This window comes from Thermobia domestica, chromosome 5 (genome assembly GCF_964235325.1).
Source record: "Thermobia domestica chromosome 5, izTheDome1.hap1.1, whole genome shotgun sequence".
Classification (NCBI taxonomy): domain Eukaryota; kingdom Metazoa; phylum Arthropoda; class Insecta; order Zygentoma; family Lepismatidae; genus Thermobia; species Thermobia domestica.
Genome location: NC_137458.1, coordinates 297,786,473 through 297,810,586, shown reverse-complemented (window position 1 = coordinate 297,810,586; position 24,114 = coordinate 297,786,473). Strand labels below are relative to the sequence as shown.

General features: G+C 35.0%; 1 protein-coding gene across 1 annotated transcript in view; it reads left to right on the top strand.

Annotated features, from left to right (window-relative positions):
- LOC145686729 (uncharacterized) overlaps positions 1-24,114 on the top strand; it is a 351,998-nt gene that overhangs the window by 225,140 nt on the left and 102,744 nt on the right. Inside the window, exon 2 of the mRNA XM_081760339.1 lies at positions 21,421-22,266. Within this exon, the coding sequence (XP_081616465.1) occupies positions 21,461-22,266 (806 nt within the window). The 5' untranslated portion in view covers positions 21,421-21,460. The remainder of the gene's footprint in view (positions 1-21,420; positions 22,267-24,114) is intronic.

The following is a 24,114-nucleotide window of genomic DNA, read 5'->3' as shown; positions in this document are numbered from 1 at the left end:
CGTGGTGGCGAGGTGAGCGAGATATTCTGGAAGAGTCAAGGAATTTGAAATTTCTAGAAAAGTTACGGCATTCTCAGAATTTCTAGAAAAGTTACGGGATTCTCAGAATTTCTGCTACTAGTCAAGGAGATTTCAAGCTTCCGAAAGTATAGTACCGTTGTGTAACAACGTGGACATTTTTTATCATAATTTTTCGTCATCGCATCCTTGCAGTATCAAACATGTTATTTTAAAAACAATTTTCCATTGCCCTTTTAACCTGTTATTTGAAACAGACAGTAGTCGACGGAATAATAAAAACAAAAAAAAAAAATATATGTGGAAAGAAAGTTCTGTTAACATTTGATTCAACAGAGAAAGGAACGCAGATATTGTAAAATATTTTACAAGACATTATTGAATAGGTACTTTTTATAATAGTAGATATGTACGTTTTATGATAGTTGAGGTCATAATGAAAGGAAAATTGTTATGTTTGAATGAACAGAGGAAGGACGTAAATATTGTATAATTTTTTCAACTTTTTTTTTTTTACTTTACTCGAGATTTCTTCATAGTTTGTTATTAAAATACTTACCAACAATCCTCATTTTATTGTTCTAACAAACCAATATATGTTGATAGTAAAGTAGTTTAGATTGATCGAGCTCCTAGTCATTCAGAATTCCATGTTACGCCCTCCCCCACGTTACGTAATCCTGGCTGAATATATGTTCCTGTAAAATAGTTTAGAATGATCGAGCCCCTGGTGTGATGACCACAGTATTTCTTGTCACGGACCCCCCCCCCCCCCTTCACGAAATCCTGGCTACGTGCCTGCTTGTACTAAATGTTATCCGAAGTTTTATCTCCCGTTTTATAGTATTTCATTAAATGTTTTCCAAATGTTAATATTGTGTTTCAGTTCTGGTCTCCAAATTTTAGCAATGATGTTATTTATTATTATTATCTGAACTTTAGGCCTTAAGCCTGCTTTTTGTTTTGTATTCCTTAAATTTAAATATTGTTTTTATATTTGGTTCTTTAAATTTTAATATTTTCTTTTATTTAATATAATCCAAGTTTAATGTCCCTTCTTATGTTATGTAATCCAAATTTTAATATAGTTTGAATGTTAATCCTCCATTTGAGATTCTTCAAATTTAAATATTCTATTGTATGTTCTCCAAATTTAGTGTTTTATTTTATGTACTTCAAATTTTAATATACCTTTTATTGAATGTTATCCAAAGTTTAATCTCCCGTTTTATTTTCTCCAAAGTTTAATAAAACATAATACTTTTATATTCTCCAAATTTTAGTGTTGCCTTTTATTAAATGTTATCGGAAGTTTAATCTCCCACTTTATTTTCTCAAAATTTAAATATAGTAAATTTTGTTTTTTTAAATTTTAATATTGCCTTTCAGTTCTGGTCTTCGAATTTTAGTAATTATTTTAGTATTTATCATTATCTTAAGTTTAAACCTGCCTTCTGTTTTGTATCCTTTATATTTAAATATTGTTTTTATTTTTCTTCTCCAAATTTTAATATTTCCTTTTCTTTCATATAATCCAAGTTTAATGTCCCTTTTTATGTTATGTAATCTAAATTTTAATACAGTATTTTATTTTATGTACTTCAAATTTTAATGCTGCCTTTTTTTCTATGTTTTCCAAATTTTAATATTGTATTTTATCATGTGTTGTTTAAATTTTCCTTTGCCTCCTTTTGAAGTTCTCTATCTTTCAATATTGTTTTAATTTTAAGTTCTTCAGATTGCTTTTTATTGAATGCTATCCAAAATTTTCCCTCCTGTTTTATTTTGTGTTCTAAAAATGTTAATATCATTTTTTTTACTTTTTGATCTTCAAATTTAATATTTCTCTTATTTACTGTCATCTAAGTTTATATATATACTTTTTTTTTAAAAAAAATAATGTTTTTATTTTGGGGTTGTGGTGCCTTAGTGGTAGAGCGTTCACATCTGGTGCATGGAGTCCGTGCGATCCCATTTCGCGCAAAGTGAACTTTATGTTGGACAAATATCGTGTGCATGGGTTTTCTCGGAGTTCTCCTGTTTTCTTCCACTCTCTTCATTCCACCATTTCATTCATTTCTCATCATCACTGTCTCTCTTAGCCTAGCCGGGATAACCGTGGGACGTAAAACTAAAAGATTGCATTTGTTTTTATTTTGTGCTCTCCAAAATTTAATATAGCATTTCATTTCTTGTTATTCAAAGATTCACTTTTTATTTTGTGTTTCCCAAAATTTGCAATGGGAATCTTTTTGACAAAGTAAGAGTTTAATTTAGCTTGTAATGTAGACTTTTCTTTGTCCCTCAGCAGGAAAATGTAAATTATATGTTTCACTAATGGGTTTTCTCTACCACCACCATATCTCCTTCCTTACAGAATCGGGGCATCTTCTTAGAACCCACTAACAACCTTCTTTTCCTGAAGGGTCGCAAGATCGTTACACTTTTTTTTTTTCAAAATAACTAAAGCAAAAAGTTATACAAAATTTAGAAAACATAAACATAAGACAATATTTAAGTTTCTGGAATATACTGTTAAGCGTAGTTTCAAATTTAGAGAATACAAAATAAAAGATAATATTAAAATTTGCAATTAATTTTATTAAATATAACTTAAATACGTGTTTCTCGCACGGGAAGGATAGATGTATTGTATGGGAAATATTGAATCCTCTTCCGCTTAGCATATGCATTTCAAGGATGGGTGTATTGTATGGGAAATATTGAATTCTCTTCCGCTTAGCATATGCATTTCAAGGATAGGTGTATTTTATGGGAAATATTTGAATCCTCTTCCGCTTAGCATATGCATTTCAAGGATATGTGTATTGTATGGGAAATATTTGAATCCTCTTCCGCTTAGCATATGCATTTCAAGGATAGGTGTATTGTATGGGAAATATTGAATCCTCTTCCGCTTACCATATGCATTTCAAGGATAGGTGTATTGTATGGGAAATATTTGAATCCTCTTCCGCTTAGCATATGCTTTTCAAGGATAGGTGTATTGTATGGGAAATAATCCTCTTCCGCTTAGCATATTTATTTCAAGGATAGGTGTATTGTATGGGAAATATTTGAATCCTCTTCCGCTTAGCATATGCATTTCAAGGATAGGTGTATTGTATGGGAAATATTTGAATCCTCTTCCGCTTAGTATATGCATTTCAAGGATAAGTGTATTGTATGGGAAATATTTGAATCCTCTTCCGCTTAGGATATGCATTTCTGTGAATTAATGTCAGTTATTTTTATGTGTTACCTCCTCTTACTCCCCCCTAGGACACCTAGTGGGATCTTAAATCATAGTGTATATGTACACTCATGTCCATAATGATTGTCGCATATCTACAACTGTCTTGTTGTGGAAATATAATTTGATAGTGATTTTGCAGGGTACTTCTAATACTGTTACTGTGTGTATAATCGGGAAATGTATATTTGTGGTAAATTTCATAGGAAAATAATTATAAATACGAAAATTAGGATGAGTAAAACAAAAGTTGCTAAATGGACAAGAAAGTTTTATTACCGTTTTATTGTTCTTATTTACTACTCTTTTGACATGAAATTTGCCACATACATGTCTTTGCCGATTATACACATACAAACATTATAAGAAATACTAGGGAAAATCGTTTTCAAATTATATTCCTACAACAGCATATTTATAGATATGAGACAATCATTTTGGACATGACTGTAGATATACTCATATACATATATATACATACACTGCTAAATAAAATTAGGGGATCAGATGAAATATCTGGTTTGAATAGCGTTTGTATAAGTTTGTCTTTGACTCAGATATAACATACAGGAGGAAATGTTGTAAGATAGAATAGAAAAATCGGGACACACTGATGTTGAAGCTTGAAAACCATTGTTCACATGATTCAAGAAACAAGAGGGCAATGTGTGTACTTCTCGAACTGTGTGTACCTCACAAATAGGCAGGGTAACAACGGTAATTGTTCCCTAGTATGGTGTATAGTTACCTAAAACAGCCAACAGTGCCTCGCATATGCTTGGCATGGATTCTATGAGATTGTCAATGCGTTCTTGGGAGATATTGTGCCGGTTATCCAGAAGAGCGACCTCCAGTTGTAATATTGTTGTTGGATGTACTAGCGGAGCCTAATCCGTTTGTCAATCATATCTCGGACATTCTCAATGGGATTGAAATCTGGTACGCATGCTGGCCACACCATCTAAGCAATACCCTCCAGCTTCCAGCATCTCATCCTTTAGCCGAGCTCTAGAAGACGAGCATAGTCATCCATAAAAATAAACGAATCACCAATGGCACCAGCATACGGCAGAACAAAAGGCTGCAAGATCTCATCCCTATACCTGCGAGCCGTTAAAGAGCCATTTCGCATCATATGAAATTCAGTATGCACTTTCACTAAGAATTGAACCAGGAACCTCCTATACCAAACGTGAAGAGGGTAAGTGCTCAATTGTGGTTAAGTAACTAAAGCCCATGCTTTTTTAATTGGTATACATACCTCCTATACAAACCCAAGAAGTAACTCGGGTAAACACACTCGCAATGCGGCCATTCGGAAACTTGTTCAGACATGTCTTGACCTGTCCGGCACGGGATGCAGCGGTGGCGCACTTTTATTACTGTTGGCAGTATGACGTCATTAACCGAACTCTCTGGACAGAGGTTGTATAATCTCAGTGCTGAAAAGAGATACCTTTAATCAGCCATCAAACAAGCAGAGTGGGTACGTCATAATGGGAGTTGCTGGAATCAATCCCAAAATATATTTCTATTTGGCAAATATTTTACATGTCACTGTAGCTCAACCCGCTTCTCCGGTTAGAAAGGTTAGGATAAATCATTAGGTGGAATTTTTAATTGAAATATTGAACGATAGTAGCACTCTTCCACAATACTAATTGATGTTTCCGCAATTATTATGCATTATTTAAAAAAAAAAACAAGCAGGTAGAAATTAGGTTAGCCGTGCAGTGTGAGAGTTTGCGTGTTTCTCCCGCCACGCCCTGAGAATACATTAACTACATTTTAAAACACACCCACCTTCCGAAAAATTAGTAAAGTAAAAACGAAACTGGAATTGTTATTTCTCGTGTTTTGCACAACGGGGATTATGACAATTTTACTGACACTATTTTCAAATGAAAAACTAGAAGCAGGGCATTATGAGACGTTTGTAAATTGCAATTAACGTCTACGAAGTTTAACTGTGTTACTTGTATGAATAAAAACATTCTAGGACAATCTCTCTCTGAAGAACTAAATAAGCTGGATTTATGAGGGTGAAACCCTTAATTCGTTTTCAGTTCTTTTGCATTTACGTCTTGGAAACAATTTATGTTTAAGTGAATCAGATGCAGCTATTGATGGGATTTTTTTTTCTCTTACCTGGAAACATACTTAAAAACAAGGGCGTTATTTCCAGTCATGTAGAACTGTTAGGTCATGATATGGCCTTCCTATATCTGCTCAACTGAAATACTGGCCGTGGTCCTGCCTAGTCATCTTAGGTGAATGGGTTCTTTTAAGTATGTCCTCACGACTTCCACAACAAATAAACTGGTAGGAATATATCTGGGTAGGTGAAAGAGAACTCTCTATTTAAAAAGTGTGAAAGCAAGGAATTCGTGTTATTATTCAGTTCAAAATCTCTTGTCATCGTGAATTGTATCGAGGAATTTGAAGCTTAAAATATATAAAACGATACTCATGCCTGTTGTGCTATATGGTTTCAAAACATGGTCGCTTATTTGAGGGAAGAACGCCGACTGAAATTATTTGAGAATAAAATCATGAGACGAATATTTGGATTCAAGAGAAATGGCAATGGGGAATGATGAAAACTTCATAACGAGGAAATGCATAATTTATACAGTTTTCCAAACATTGTTATGGTCATTGAGTCTAGAAGGCTCAGGTGGGCAGGCCATGTAGTCAGAATGGAACGCTTTCAAAGTCTTAGGGCCTAAGTGGAAATCCAATTGGAAAAGGACCATTAGGAAGACCTAGGCACAGATGGAAGGACAATATTAAGATTAATCTCTCAGAAAAAGGAATACAAAGTAGAAACTGGATCCAGTTATCTAAGGACAGAAGTCAATGGAGAGCTTTTGTGAATGTAGCAATAAACCTTCGGGTTCCAGAGGCCATAGAGTTAACTAGGGTAGGCGGAAATTAACACACTATACGTTTTTTTAATACTTAACCAATTTCCACGAAATAAAAATAATTTTGCTCCTTATAATAGTAGAATTGTTGTACATTGTTGAAATTCCCCACAAACACCACCATTATCCACCAGTTTTGGTAAATGTTTGCTACAGTCTTCTGCAGATACTCTAGCGGAACGTTTCCAAGAACTTGGTCCTCCAATTCATCAAGAGTTTTTTTTTTTTTTTGGTTTTGTTCGATAAACTTTCATTCCAGAGGAAGAAGTCGAAGAACATTGAATAAGGACTTCTTCTTGGCATTCAAGATGCTCAACGTCCCAACCAGCGTCCTAGAAAATAGTGCCGAGGTACGCACGGATAGAACCTAGGAAATTAGGTGGGCCTTATCTTGCATAAAGATTAGGTCGTTGTAATTGTCCCACGTGGATACAATATCGTAAACATAATCGTCAAGGACAGAAAAGTACTGTTCTGCATTCATTGTGTCCCAAATGACCTATGGACCCACAACTTTCGTGGCTGTAATACCACATCACGTTGTGACCTTTCGGCGGTGTTGGCTTTTTCCAACAATCACCTCTTCTACCCAATAATAATTGTGTCAGTTAAGAACCGCCCCTAACATGAAACACGAATTTCTTTAATCACAGGATATTACCGAAATGATCGGACCAGTCTTCATGTCAAGCAAGCATTGTCTTCTCATACTTTTACCAATGATTACAGTTCATCGGCAATAATTCATGGCAATAATATGGTTTCCATGGACGAAAATTCAACTTTTCCTTCAGAATAGTTCGGATTGTGCATGGGGAAATGTCTGTTAGCTTTCGCGAGATGTCTGTCTTTGCGATTTCTGAGGATTTTGAGTGAACACCTGAACCACTGACACCTGGTCCTGCGTCTTAGATGTTGAGGGACCGGATCTCCTAATATCTGCTACAGAACCTGTGTCCATTAGCTTCGAATGGCAATTCCTTATAGTCTTTATTTACTAGGGCACGAGATCTTTCACACTTCGCTACCATCTCTGTATCTGTATTTATACCAGGGATTATCATACTTCGTACTGAGATACCATTGAGCCCGCTCACGCAAGGTTAGACGCTGCATTGTGATCTGCTATTGATCTCTGCAATTACATAAATTAATATCACGTAATAAATGCAATCATTATAAGGAACAAGATGTTTTTTTTTTTTGTTTTACGAAAATTGCTTAAAAATAAAAAAGGTTAATTAATTTTCAGTATGGAGTTAATTCCCACCCACCCTGTATATTCATAAGGTACTGCAAGGTAAAATTGTATTACAAATTTATATTTTCATCCCAGTAATAGCAGCAGCCCAGAATGACCCAAAAACTAACACTGCATGATCATACCCAGACCTCATCCTGCTGGCATTCTGATGTGCAGGTGCAAGGATGGTGCTTGTTCTTAAGTTGATGCTCAAACATTGTGAGCTCCCATTCTAAACTCAGAACTACAGAATTTATGGGAAATACTCCTAGAAGTATTAGTCTTTCAACATTCAGACAGGATGAGAATGTTCATCCAAAAACCTTAAAAATAAAACACCAGGCACGTGTGTGAAAGTGCCCCGCCCATTTAATGTATTTTTTTCTTTCGTTAATCTATTTCGTTAATTTCTCATTAGTTTACGTAAGATTTGCTAAAACTATGTTAGTTTCTAAAAAAAATGTACCTTCCCTAGTAGCACAATTGATGGGCCGATGTCGATCAACATGGGATTTGTTGGTGGGATCGATGTCGTTGTCGATGTGGATCGATGCAGAATGGCAAACATTTTGCCGACATTGGCCAAGATCGGCAAATCTATGCCGATCGACATCGGCGTTCATGTTGATCTATGTGGGTCCCATGTGGATTCTTCCAGATCAATGTTGGCCCCACATTAATCCATGTCGCCCCATTTAGATCTGCCTTTTATCAACATCATCGATCTTGGTCCCTGGTTGAACAATAGCGGCCTATGTGGGATCAATGTCGGCCCATCTAGATCTGCCCCATACCCACATCGTCGTTCGAGCTCCCTAGTTGATCTATGTGGGATCTATGTTGAACCACCCAGATCTTCCCTGAACCCACATCTTCGTTTTAGCTCCTATAGTTGATCGATGTGGATCTATGTGGGATCCATGTCGGCCCATCTAGACCTTCCCTATACCCGCATCCTCCTAGCTTCCTGGTTGACCGATGTGGATCTATGTGGAATCTATGTTGAACCACCCAGATCTTCTCCATACCCACATCGTCGTTCTAGCTCCCATGGTTAACCGATGTAGCTCTATATGTTCCTTGTAAAAATGTTCCTTGTAAAAGAACGGAGCTACAAAAACTGGAATAAAGTGCCCTGTATTTCTTTGATTAAAGATAACAGTGATATCTACATATGTTCGCACCTGTAACAACAAAACCAGTACCAGATTAGCTGCACCGAGCGCGGGCTATAAACAAGCCAAAATTTATTTGGAACAGTTTATGTGGATCTCTTAATCTATAGTCGACATCGTTCATGCAAATCAAAGATAAAATATACATTCTAGTAATGAAAGAAACACTAATTTTAATACACACCTTCAGTAATATTATAGTTTTCTTTTTTCAAAAAAATAAATTAGACCGTTCTAATTTTTTAATACGATTTCAACGAATTGAAGGGAAACCAAAACAACAAACAACCGTCATAATATTTTTCCTGATTTTCCCTCGCTTCGCACCGCTTGTGGTGCCATACGGTGTTATAGTTTTAAAACTGTGGACAGTTGACAAACAATCTACGTACACCGATCGACATCGATTCGACATAGATTCATTAGAAAAAGGAAATATTTCCATGCTTTTTTCTTTTTGGTGGGCAAGCCTATTTATATCCCATGCAGGACCGACATTGGCAAATCTGTCATGAGCAAGCACACCAAGTTCCCACGTGGGACCCACATCGGTAAATCAACATCGGCAAGCCCACCAAGATCCCATGTGGGACCCATATGGGAAATTGGTGGGTTATTGTGGGCCAGTTTAGATCCCACGACGCTGACGTTGGCCGATGTCGAACAAATATGGGTCCCACGTCGGCGTGCTACTGGGGTTTATTTAAAAAAAGTGAGCACACCAATTTCATGCTTCCCCGCCCGCAAACGAATTTAAGCATTCCTTCACCTCATATCATTAATTTACGTAAGTTTAGCTAAACCTATCGTTACACAGAGAAAAATGTATGTGGCATACGTAACAACGTACGTTACATGCGTAAATCCTGTACTTTTTGGACTAAAGTACGACAATATATAACATTATGCAGAAAACATATAACTGAAAATGTAAGTTTTATAATACTGTCCGTATAAGTGTTCCACCTATACATACTTTCCATATGGCTGAATATAGGCGCTAAGGATCTAATATACAGATGGACGTATATAACAAATAGCTGACGAATGTAACGTACATATACGTATTTAATATACGGAAGAAGATTGTTAAATGTCAGACATCCTGCAGCTGCACGATGTAACATCTAAGCTAGAAAAAATCATTACGTAACACATGGAGAATGTAAGCTCTGTATAGATTTCCGTAGTAAACATATGGATTCCGTATATTTTTACAATATACCACTTTCCGGGTAACGAATTTTTCTCAGTGTAATTGACATTAATTTTGCTCAAGTACAGCAAGTATTGCAAATATGTACTTTTCATTCAAATAGTAAATAAGTGGACTAACTTCACGTTTCCCCACCCACAAACAAATTTCTACGTTCCTTTATCATATGTCGTTAGTTTACGTTACGTTCTGCTAACACTATCCTTGATTTCGCAAAGTTGAGTGCATTATTGGAGATATAAATTGGAGCCCGCTAAGTGAGAACTTACTTCGTCCTTAAACAATTTTGAAAAATTTCCATTTCATGTTGTTAGTTTACATTAGTTTTGCTAAAACTATCGTCATTATCGCAAAAGGAGTATTTCATTAGAGATACAAATTTGCGCTCTAAGAGTGAACTTTAGTCCGCCAATAAAGCAATTATCTCAAATTTCTATCTTACATTGTTAGATTACAGTAGTTTCGTCAAATCTATCGTTAGTTTGGCGAAACTAATCATTTTCTTCGATATACGAGGTATAGTCAAAAGTACGGTGTATGTAGTTGCATAGTGCCATCTATCGATGTTGTATCAAATTCAACTAGTAAGCCCGGTTTTGTTCTAAGATGCCAAAAAGTGCCAAAAGAGCACAGGAAAGTTCAAAATCAGTGTATGGCGATGAAGCAGTGACATTAAACATTGTTTACAAGTGGTATAAGTGATTCAGAAGCATCCAGGAGTTGGTTGAAATGATCAACGATCGAGACGTGCTTCGAGGTTAAAAATAGACGAAAACGTGCAAAAAGTGGCACAAATGATTTGTTCAAACAGGCGAATGACTATTCAAGTGCTTTCCGAAGAATTAAGCACGCCGTACGGGTCCTTGAGAAGCATTTTAACAGCTGATTAATTGGCAAATGACTTCCTTCTTCACCAGGGAAACGCGCCATGCCACACCTTGTTTTTGATCCGCGAGTTTTTGGCCGGAAAAAGCTTTTCTATCTGTCCACAGCAGTCTTACTCACACAAGTTATTACCATGCGACTTATAGCTCTTCACCAAAATTATAACCGTGCTTAAGGTTGGTTTAAAGGGACAAGTTTTGTCTATAGATGGCAGTACCATCTTCGTATCTCTTCCATGGTTTTTTTTTTTTTTTTTTTTTTACCTTTCACGAAAATTCACGATTTCTGTTACGAATTTCAACCTACAGGCATCAAATTTTTAGAAAAGTAACTTCATAATCTATCGAAGGCAATAATTCGTACCGATTTTTTTTATTAGAATTTTCTTCATTGTTGAAAGGCTTGATTGTTGAAATGGATACCCAAACCTTTAACAATGGAATTGTTTCAACAATGAAGAAAATTCTAAATTAACAAAATCGGCATGGATTGTTCCTTTTAATAGGTTAAGTTCCTTCTCTAAAAATTTGAAGTCTCTACGTTGAAATTTGTAAAAGAAATTGTAAATTTTCGTGAAAGGTAAAAAATACATGGCAGAGATACGAAGACTGTAGTGACATGTATAGGCAAAACCTGTCCCTTTACACTAACCTTAAAGGAAAGCGTTTTGACACAATTCCTGACATTGAGAGGATCACCACGACAGAGCAAGTAAACAGGCCTTTCCAAAAGAAGCCTTCCAATCATGGATTCAACGTTGGGATAAGTGCATTGTTAGCCAAGGACAATACTTTGAAGGAGATTAAAACAAATTCCATGTAAGATTATTATTTTGTTTCTCATAAAATGATTTGCCGTACTTTTTGCTTATATCTCGTATAATTTCGGCTATCAAGCATGAAGTTGGGCTGCTCATTTATTTTTTGAACAAAACTATTTTTGCGAAACTAATGATAATTTTACTGAAACTACTACGTATAAACTAACAATATAATTTAAGTTGTTTGCAGGCTGACTTCACACTTAGCGAACAATGTCTTTAAGTTTGCGAAATTAAAAGTACTTTTTTCTATTAAAATTCTTGTAAATTAATGATAAACTAACAAAGAAGATACATTAGCTGGACTAGTCAACTTTGGAGACCTACGCTAGACGCCCGTGAAAGTCGACGAAGAAATAAGTTCATTAAATAAAGCCGAAAAAACTTTGGAGGAATGTATTTAGCCCGATCTGACAAGACATACCACTTCTGAAGCCAGTCGAGCATGATTGCAGACAACTGGTTGACATAATGGTGCTTATGTACAATTTTAACACTTGTACTTATTTGAAATTTGAACACAATAGTAAAGTTATACCATTCTACTTTGAAATGTAAAACTTGTTTCATTAAAATCGAAAAGTTATTAAATCTTTCTAATAGGGACTTTTTTTTTTTTACCCAGCCTTTATATAGGATATTATAGCATAGAAAAATTTGATCAATAGAAGCAAGTATAATTTACGATTATATGAAATATTTGCGTAACAGTTGACGAGACATTGGTACAATAAAACGAACAAAAGAAGTACTAGCCAATGGCTGTTTCGCAAGTAGGCAATATCATACGTTTCTTGTCAATTACAGTGGAGAGAGGTGTCGTGAACGTACGATATACAAAGCGTCTATTGTCAATTGATTTGTTTATTTGAAGTTGCAGCCTATATGGAGTGGCCGGGACGCTTTATAGATAGTTAATGATAAATTAACCAATGGGATCGTTCGTTGAGGGTTTCAGATATTGATTCACTTACGGTCTAATGTTACTCTGTATACACAGATATGCATATGTGTAAATGCTAACCAATAACCATGTAACACAAACATTGTATGGATTATGGATTTTATTTAACACGTTGTAAGTACGTAAAGCTTGACTGCATGTTCTTCCGGCGCTGGCATATATGGTTACTGGAAATATTCAAAGTATGTATTATAAAATCCTTTGGGATTCTGATTATGAAATTTGATTTTCAGTGGAATTCATATAGGTATTCATGGAAATCCTACATCATATGTATATAATCGTAATGTCAGCAATTGAAACCTTGAGATTTCTCATACACCAAGGTCTTCCTCGTGTATAAGCAGGAATTCTTCCCGAAAACTTTGTTCGGTGAGGGCAAAATTAAAATATGAGATTGCTATACTAGGACAACATTGTGGTATTCATTTGTACAGGGTGATTCAAAATGTTGTTACCGATTTCAATTTTTTTCCTTTAATAACACGTATGTAAACAGTGATTTCACACACTGATTGATCAGCTCAAACAGTTTTTTCTAACATATAAATCTTAAATATGCAATCCACGAGTTACACGACACACATCTAGTCTATAATCAAGTTCCTGCCCAAGTCTTCTAGCATGTAAGAATTGATATCGGCCACAGCTGCAGTGATACGCGCACGCAATTCAACCACAGTTGTAGCAAGTGACGGTGCAAATATTCTAAATTTTCCACAGAAATGCCGTTGAACTAGTACAACGGGCTTAGTCGCATGAAAATCAAGCACAGAACTCATATTGTCATATTGCTTAGTTCGACTAAACTGCCTCCTGGTGAACGTCTACGTAACTACGCCTCTGCAATAGAAGGAGAAAAAACTTTTTGAGATTTATTCTTAAAAAATATATATTGGCAAGAAAAGCTCATTACTGTCCGAATAATAAATTAACGAAATCGGGAACATTATTTTGACTCACTCGGTACATATGTGTAAGATGTCTCACACAAACGAACTTTTCCTACAAAAGTTGTTTACTTTCCATAATCTCTCCAACATTATATATGTGGGGTATTTTCTCATTTAAAAGTTTCGGATAACACCCCCGAGGTCTCCATTATATGGGAGCCTTCTGGGGCAAGCAAAACACTCCATTCGATGCTTTTTCTGACATTTTTCCAAACTCATTATTCGTTTCATCTTCTTATCTTCGGCTATTTGTGATTTGTAAGCACTGTGGATTTTAAAGACCTTAGTTTACCAGAAACACCTGTAAAACTTGTGTATTTACTGTGTCTATTCATATGCCTGTTCCGGAGACACAAACTCTGAAAAACTGTTTGATGAACCACCATCAATTTTTGACCAGGATGTACAGAGTCAAAAATTAGGAATCGAATTCTTGTTTGGACAAGATCCACCCAGTCAATCCGAAGATATGAACAATAATAAAAATAAAATCTGTTTCTCGTGTATTTCTAGGGAAGTAATTATTTATATCACTCTTGGTTGATATGCTATCCCGCAGTGCTGTTGAGATTACCGGGTTAGTGTAATACTCAGGATGAAAACTACTAATCTATCCATGAAATAAAATGCTACGGTAAATGACTTTCTGCTCGAAAAATCTAAAGATTTGAATTTTCAAATAGTCATTCAGTTTACTATTTTCAAATATTAATTCACTTTACTATTTTCAAATATTCATTCACTTTAATATATTCAAATATTCATGCACTTTACTGTATTCAAATATTCATTTTCTTTACTATTTTCAAATATTCATTCACTTTACTATTTTCAAATATTCATTCGCTTTACTATTTTGAACTATTCATCCACTTTACTATTTTCAACTATTCATTCACTTTACTATTTTCAAATATTCATTCACCTTACTATTTTCAAATATTCTTTTATTATTTTCAAATATTCATTCACTTTACTATTTTCATATATTCATTCATTTGACTATTTTGAAATATTCTTTAATTTCACTATTTTCAAATATTCATTCACTTTATTATTTTCAACTATTCATTCACTTTAATATATTCAAATATTCATTCACTTTAATGTATTCAAATATTCATTCACTTTACTATTTTCAAATATTCATTCACTTTACTATTTTCAAATATTCATTCACCTTACTATTTTCAAATATTCTTTTATTATTTTCAAATATTCATTCACTTTACTATTTTCATATATTCATTCATTTGACTATTTTGAAATATTCTTTAATTTCACTATTTTCAAATATTCATTCACTTTATTATTTTCAACTATTCATTCACTTTAATATATTCAAATATTCATTCACTTTAATGTATTCAAATATTCATTCACTTTACTATTTTCAAATATTCATTCACTTTACTATTTTCAAATATTTATTCAATTTACTGTATTCAAATATTCATTCTTTTTACTATTTTCAACTATTAATTCACTTTACTATTTTCAAATATTCATTCACTTTACTATGTTCAAATATTCATTCACTTTATTATGTTCAAATATTGATTCACTTAACTATTTTCAAATATTCATTCACTTTATGTTCAAATATTCTTTCACTTTACAATTTTCAACTATTCATTCACTTTACTATTTTCAATTATTCATTCACTTTAGTATTTTAAAATATTCATTGCTCTTACTAAAGCTTTTTGAGTAGAGAACAGAGGATATGGGGAAATACAAAACCACGAATTTTCAATCTTCATGTTGTGTATACTATGAGAAACTAATCTCCTTCAGGAGGCCACGGTGGCTCAGCGGTAAAGCGCTTACCTCTGACGTATGGGATCTCTGGTTCGATCCCCGATCAAGTAAATTTGTGGTGGACACTGTCGTGTCCATAGGTTTTCTCAGGGCACCCCCGTTTCCTCCCATATTCTCATTCTTCCATCATCATTAGCCCCTATTGGACATAATCTTGGGACGTTAAACTGAAAGATTTCAAAAGTTTTTTTCTTTACGCGGTGTACAGTTAAGTACTACTCTTTGTTTTTAACTGAAACACCCTCGTAGCTTTAATTGTATAATAGCATATCTCAAAAAATAATTCTTATTGACATACAATGCTGAAACTGGCCCCCTAGTAAAAGCTAGAAGAATTTTGTGTAAAAATATCGCAATGGGAAGGTTACACTCTTCTCTTACAGGTAGGAATTGCGTCATTTGTTCGTCCATGTTAACGTGCAACAGTTTTGTAATACCTCAGGTAATCTGTAATCCCTGTAATCCCTCAGAGTTGTCAATTCAGAACAGAAAGTTATCGATCTCCGTTTTCAAAATTATCGCACATTACAAAATTATCGTATATTCGTTATGCACATGATAATTGTACAAACAAGTACAATACTACTATATAAGTATATTCATCCTATAGTAGTATATATATTGTATACTACTATAATATAATATATAATACTAGTATAATAGCAGTAATATATAATAAACTTATCTAGTAATCTCCAGTTTCAAACTCCAAACCGGCATCACTGTCCTCACTATATTTTTTTGTATTCTTATTAACACTAGTCTGAGTAACAATATTTCCACCCCCTCGTAAACATAATTGAAATTTAAATCATTGGTACAGGATTGTCATTTACAAATTCTCAAATTGTTATTGATTTATTTTAGGAGGAATGGCTGTTAAAAACTTCAGTGTGTGTTTTATAATTATTTTAATGCACATCTAATTATCTTATCCTCTATTATAGCAGGGATATTATCTTATATGGCATTCATGAGGTTATGGCGTATGCTGATGATGTAAATTTAATAGGAGATGATAGGAGAACAATAGAAAGAAACGCAGATGTTTTATTAAACTTTCGTAGGGACCTGGGTTTAGAAGTAAATGCAGAGAAAACTAAATATATGGAGGTTCGTCGGGATTGTAATACGGCAAATTATGGATGTGTCAAAATATCAAATAATACTGTTGATAAAGTGGATACTTTCAAATATCTATTATTATCAATATGAACAGACCTAAATTAAACATAACTTTCTTACAAGGCTGTCTATATTCTTTATTATAAATTAGCGAGAAATGTTACAGTTTCGGAATTTATAATCGTTAATTTATAATAAAGAATACAGACAGCCTTGTAAGAAAGTTATGTTTCATTTATGTTTAAGATGGACACAAGGTCTTTTTATAAAAATATCTATGAACAGACCAAAGCCATATTTACGAAAAAAATTAAATGTCAACTAAAAGCAGGGAATTGTGGTATTATTCAATTCAAAATCTTCTGTTGTCGCGAATTCTGTCGAGGAATGTAAAGTTTAAAATATATAAAACGATAATCATGCCCGTTGTTCTGTATGATTGCGAAATATGGTCGTTTACTCTGAGGGAAGAACGTAGACTGAAAGTATTTGAGAACAAAATCTTGAGGCGAATATTCAGACCAAAGAGGAACGGAAATAGGGAATGGCGGAAACTTCATAACGAGGAATTACATAATTTATACCGTGCACAAACATTGCTAGGGCATCAAATCTAGGAGGCTGAGATGAGCAAGTCAAGTAGCCAGAATGGAAGAAAGTAGAAACGCTTTTAAAGTTTTAGCTTGAAATCTAATCGGAAAATGACCATTAGGAAGACCTATACGCAGATGGGAAGACAATATTAAGATGGATTTCGCGGAAATAGGAATCCAAAGTAGAAACTGGATCCAGTTGGCTAAGGATAGAAGTCAATAGAGAGCTTTTTGTGAACGCGGCATTGAATCTCTGGATTCCATAGACCACAAAGTTAGTTAGTTAATTAGTTAGCATTAAGTCTTAAATTATCGTATGATTGGCAGCCTGTTACAAAACCACGGCTTTGGACCCGCCTGAAGTACGAGCGAATTCGTATTAGAGCGAACTTACAGTTTGAGAACCACATTCTTAGACAGTAAAACAATTAATAGTTTCAAAAACATAACCAATTCTTTATATATATTTGAATATATTCTAAATTTATTTATAAGATTTAAAACATATTTACCGGAATTTTCCTTCAATCGATAGTTATTGTCTAGGAATTGGATTTCTATGTTTCTTTCCCAATCCCGATTTTCCTTCCTTTTACAATGTATTCGTGTTAGCTTTTTTTGTTTCTTTTTTTTTTCTGAATTCCTTGCTCAATAAGAAAAATCAATTGGTTATGTCGCTATGTGTCCGAGGGTCCAATAACAACACGGACAAGTCCTAGTTTTATTTTTTTACTTTTTTTTTTAGATCAACAAGGAGTCGTACCTATAAACTATAGAGAGCAGAATAACTTCATCTAATAGATTCATTTTTTCCGATCTTCTTTTGTCTTTTACTTGCAAAGAAAGTCGCCAGAGGGCAGAGTAGTAGAACTGGATTAAAACACAAGAGAATCGTAGAGGTTTTTTGCAATTGAAACTTGGCAGAATGTAAAGTTGGATTAAGGTCATCGGACGGACTAGCTCTGACCAATAAAAATATCTCACCACCGAAGAAGATACTGTTTTCTCGGTAGCAAAAAAAAAAAAAAAAAACAATACTTTTTTCTTTCAGTTAGTTTCATTTTGTTATACTACACAATTTAACTTTTTATGTTATGTAATCAGGATACAACAGAATATTGTCTGCGTCCGCTGAACAGTGGCACTGTTGCAAAATATTTTTTTTTATTTTTATTAAAATGGCGTTAGTTCAAAAATCTTACGAGGGAACCATCAATCTACAGGAGGAAAAAAAATATTCTGCACACTAATAGCGCAACAAAACTCAAGTACTACATTTTTTTTACATAGATTTTTTAAGATTTCTAATAACTAAAAAGAAATAATACAATATAACTTAATGTTATGTGTTATTATTTTATGGTATACTTTTATAACCAATAATGAATTCTGTTACATAAATATAACCTGTAAAGCTATGAATGGCAAATCTACTCCAGAAAAGATGTCTGTTTAATTTTCAACGTTATTTCTAGTTCTGAAGAGACCGAATTCACTCGGTCGCCGACAAATCTGTGGTAATATTTACTATCTGAACATGTCTCCAATTAGAGCATCTCTCTTATTATTCAGACAGTAATACACATTTAAAATCTACCATTTTATATAATCATCATCCAGTGGCGGATCCAGGGGACGATCGGGGCGATCATCCCCCCTCCCCTCCCGCAGAGGAGGAAACTTATTTGTTTATATATAAATAAAACCCATCCCAGAGTTTGGACCTCTTAAAAATAGCTTTAAGTAGCAGCATTCCAAATCACTGCCCCCTCCAGAAGTCTGTCCTGAATCCGCCCCTGTCATCATCATTATCATAGTTATTTTCCCATTATTGGGAGCTCACTTGCTGCAACCGAGAGGCTTCCATGCTCCCAGTCTTCCTCTAACATCTTCGTCTTCACATACCGGTACGATTTCTCTGCTTTGATATTGTCCATTAATTGTAGTTTCCTTCGTCCCCTCCCTCTCTTTCCTGCCATCATACCCTCTAAAACGTCCCTCATGATATATTTCCTTCTTAGTCAATGTCCCAACCAGTTTCTCTTCGATTTCTTAATAATATCTAAAATTGTTCTTTTTTCCCTAACTATTTCTGATACCTTCTTATTCGTTTTCTGCTTGGCCCAGCTAATTCTTTCCATTCTTCTCCACACCCACATTTCGAAAACTTCTAGTCGTTTTTCATCATTTTTACGTAATGTCCATATTTCTGACCTATACAGCACAATAATCCACACGAAGTACTTCAGTCATTTTCTCAACTCTTTCTTCAAGGTCTCACAAAATAGCATCTTCTTTTTCCTAAAGGCTTTTTTTGCCATTCCTATTCTTGGTTTTATTTCACGTTCACACTTCATGTCACCACTAATAATACTACCCAGGCATCGAAAACTATTCCAGGTAGTCACCTATTCTATTTTCTCCCCTCCTACTCTTATATTTGACACCGACCTCTTCGTTCCAATCACAATGTTTTTTTGTCTTTCTAACATTTCTTTTCATTCCATATTCTTCACAGTCTATCTCAAGTTTTCTCTTCAGATTCTGCATAAAGCACCATTTTCTATAAAGTGTGAGATATATATATATATATACTCACCAGCCAATTCATTATAACCACCCGCTTCTTTTTGAACAAAGTTGTTGGCCGGACGTAAGAGTCAATGACATGACATAGCCGCTCTTCAGACGGTGACAGGGATCTCACTCAATAACTCATAATGGTGCTTGTGGGTAGAATTGGGAAGACCGGTGATATATCAAAGTTTGATAGGGACCATATTATGATGGCCGGACTGCTGAGAAAGAGCACCTCGGAAACAGCGTGATTTATCTTGTGTACGTCAGCTGTTGTGGTTAGTGTCTACCAAAGGAGGGAAAATAATGGTGAAATCAACATCAAATGACAAGGCGTGGGACGACAACACCCTTACTAAAGATGTTTTACCATCATTGACTGCGAGCTTCGTAAAACAGGACGGGGCGCAAACTATGGCACAATTAAGGGTCTTCACTACAGCGAAATTAAACTACCGCTAATTTTAGAGTTTTTCTGCAATATCTTCAAAACAAATAAAGAATATTGGAAAAGCAGAAACGTAGTGAACTAGACAATACGATTTTGCATGTGATACCGTTATCACAATTCACCTATCTGTTTTTGGTATACCGCTATTTACAGAACCCGCAAAAAAATTCTAAATCTATCTTCAGTTCCAAATCGAAAATAGATAGGTGAGTTATGATAACGGTATCACATGCAAAATCGTATTATCTAGTTCACTACGTTTCTGCTTTTCGAATATTTTTATTTATTTTGAAGATATTGCTGAAAAACTCTAAAATTAGCGGAAGTTTAATTTCGCTGTAGTGAAGACCCTTAACAGCAGACTTCAACAGTGAATAAAACAGGAGTGTGTCTAAGCACATACCTCAGCGTAGACGGTTAAATATGGGCCTCCGCAGCTGAAACGTTAACTGCACGGTATCATCGATAACGACTGGAAGGGCACATGCCCATTGTCATTAGATATTACTGGAAACTGGAAAGCAATATCTCTTCCTTGTTACTTCTTCCTCCATGCTAATAAATGGGAAGAAAATTCCCTCCTCAATGCTCCAGCCGAGTTATTTTCTATGTTTATTTATAGTTTTCTAAGTGGTAGCCCTACAACACATCTTTAAATTTGAGTTTTCTAACTCATAACTTTTTAATTTAAATTTTCTAAATAGTAGCCTTATATAATTCTCTTTGAACTTGATATCTTTAAAGAAATGCATTCCTAAAACGCTCTTTTTCCTTTAGGATTCCAATACCGAATCGGTTATCCAGAACAGCAAATCGAATACATTTTTTTTTCAATTTAAAGTGTCTAAACCTAGATTATCAAAGATAAAGAATTGGTGCTTTTTATGTCTGTTATTGGCAACACTGAAAACAAAATTGTAATTAAATTGCCAAACATCAATGTAAAATCATTTACCCTTCATGTTGTAAGTTGATATACATTTCCTTAGATTAAATTACCAAATTTTACTGTTTTTTACAAGTTTACAGTAAATTTATAAGAAAATATGATATTTTTATTGAAGAAATGTAATTTTATACCGTTTCATATTAGTCATTTTACTTTATAGGTGTAAATTGATTTACATAGAGGAGTGGCAAACACATTGCCGCCTGTTTTTTGTAAATTTACCCATGAAAATTTTTACAGTGAACTACGTTAACAAATCGAAATTCAATTTCAACGATGTTTTATCTGGTTGTTCCTTACAATTCCCGAAATACCATATCAAAATGACGTAATGTATATAAGATTTCGCTTTCAGATTAGTATTGATTCTATATTTAATATTTTTGTATAGTACTAATTGTTGGAAACATATTTTAATCCTTGATTTAATATTGTATTATTTATTTCCAGGGGCAGAGGTGACGTCATTCACCGCTAGACACCACCAAAGATGGAGAACACGAGCGCCATCTCGGCTGGAAGCAGTGTTTTCTCAACAGCAAGTGATGTGACTTCTCTAGTCCGGAGCTTCACCTCGCATACATTACACACTCTCCACTCCGCTGCTATCGACGTGACGTCATCAGCGCTAGCGGACAGCACAGCCGCTTCCTCAGCGGTTGTGGGCTCAACGTCACCGCTGGGCTCTGTTGGAACATTTGCAGCGCTGGGGACACCAGCAGCGCTCGGATCGACGTATAGTAATGAAACTGGTGCCGGTGGACCTGAAAGTAGTGCTAGTGAAGTGAACGTTACATATTTTAACGAAACGGATGCGCAGTTTTTCAACGCATCCATCAATGGGACGCTTGCAAAGTTTTGTAACGAGTGGGAAGCCGCTCAACACAACCTGTTCCAGACTGCCAATTTATTTTTCGCTGCGGCCTTTCTAGTTCCAAGAACATTTAAGCAAAGTGTTCTTTTATTGCGAGCGCTTCTATGCACTGGGTTTTTTCTCGCTATGTTGTGGGCTGGACTATATGTTTGTGCGCCAGATATTTTCGCCTGGAATCTCACATTGGTGCTTATTAATGCAGGACATACTGTTTTCCTCACAGTTCGTTTTCTGCCACCGAGACTGTCCGACGAACTCTCCGAAGTTTACATAAAGATGTTCAAGCCACTTAAAGTTACTAAGAAACATTTTAAAGAACTTAGCAAGGAGGCTGAAATTCTCCAGCTGGAACCTGGAGAAACGTACGCCGTAGAGGAGATTACGCCGTCCGATGAAAGGTTATCCATTCTATTGAAAGGAAAGTAAGTAGGCATGCCATTCCTTTTCTATTTCAATTGACTAATAATAGTAATAATACCTATAAAAAATGTTACAAATGTGTTATTACATTGTACTACATATGTTATGTAACGGAAAGGTATAAATAACCAACCTTACATATTTCTTGAATCTTGAACAGAAAAAGTTAGAATTTAAGTGCGAAATTTATTCTTGGTTTTAGGGGACGTGCAAACTCTTTAAAATTCATTATATCCGCCACAACCAGAGTAGTATGCCCCGAACTACATACAGCCGAACCAGCAAAAAGTTTTGAGAGGTCAAAAGTCAAGGATCTTGGCCGTGATCAATGACCTAAGGGTACCTAGGACCATCCCTCTATATTTTGGCTGGGGCACCTTGACCCATCCTATAAATTTTGGCATGGATAAGTAGGACCAGCACCCTTAGGGTCCTAGGCTACCATACCAAATTTTTAAATTTGGCAATTTCCAAAATTTAAGGGGTGGTCCTGCGTACCCTGCCAAAATTTAGAAGGTGGTCAAGGCGCCCCTGCCAAAATATAGAGGGGCTGATTCTAGGTAACCCTAGGTCATTGACCCCTGGCCAAGGTCCTTGACCTTTGACTTCTCAAAATTTTTTGCTGACTCGGCTGCATATACCTAGATAGTTCGGGGCATACTACAATCAGCAGCATAGTTTCAAATTTTGGTTGAAAGGTGGGGACAAAAAAAAAACCTTCTGATGTAAGAATATTATTATTGTTATAGTATCACCATATTGAATAAATTTAAATGGATGTCAAACTGAGGGAGTGGCATTTCTTCCCCTCCACCACCAACAACTTGAACTCACAAATTTCGCTCCTTCCCACAATAGCAAAACAGTTGAGTTCAGAATTAATGAGCCAAAGGTTTATTTGAAATTTCAACAGTAATATTGGAGAAAATTGAGAGAAAATACTACGTTTCAGGCATCAAATTAGAATCATAAGTATGGCACATCATATAGAACACCTCTGTCAGAGTAAAAATGGTAATAGTCACAGCAAGGAGTACTGGACATCACCCGGTAACTTACCACTATTTTGGCCTTGCATTTGCTTGATTCAGCTCGGATTGCGTCTTATATAGGGTGTTTCAAAACAACACTGACAACGTTTGGGAGATGATTCCAGGCACCAAGATAAGACAAAAAGTATAGACCAACCTGGGTACACAAATACTTCCTTTCGAAGTTATAGGCTGCCGAAAAACATGAAAAATTGAACTTTAAAGGTCCATAGCTCCAAAACTATGGGACGTACCGTAGTCGGGTCAAGACTTCACTTAGGAACTAACATGTTCGCTAACCAAAAATACATATTTTTTATAGAGGGAGTTTGACTAGATTCATATTATTTGAAGTAGCCTACTCACCAACTACCTCAGTAAAAATTGTTGCTGAAGTACCGCAGGATTCTGAAACTTGGATATTTGGATAGGGTACATATTAGTTCCTAAGTGAAGTCTTGACCCGACTACGGTACGTCCCATAGTTTTGGAGCTTTGGACCTTTAAAGTTCATTTTTTCATGTTTTCAGCAGCCTATAACTCTGAAAGGAAGCATTTGTGTACCCAGGTTGGTCTATACTTTTTGTCTTATCTTGGTGTCAGGAATCACCTCCCAAAAGTTGTTGGTGTTGTTTTGAAACACCATATATATATATATATATATATATATATATATATATATATATATATATATATATATATATATATATATATATATATATATATATATATGTATGGGGTGTTCTAAAAATGGCGCCCATGAATAACAGCGCTATTCTTCTGGTTAAAATAAAGCAAAAATGTATATAATGATTTACC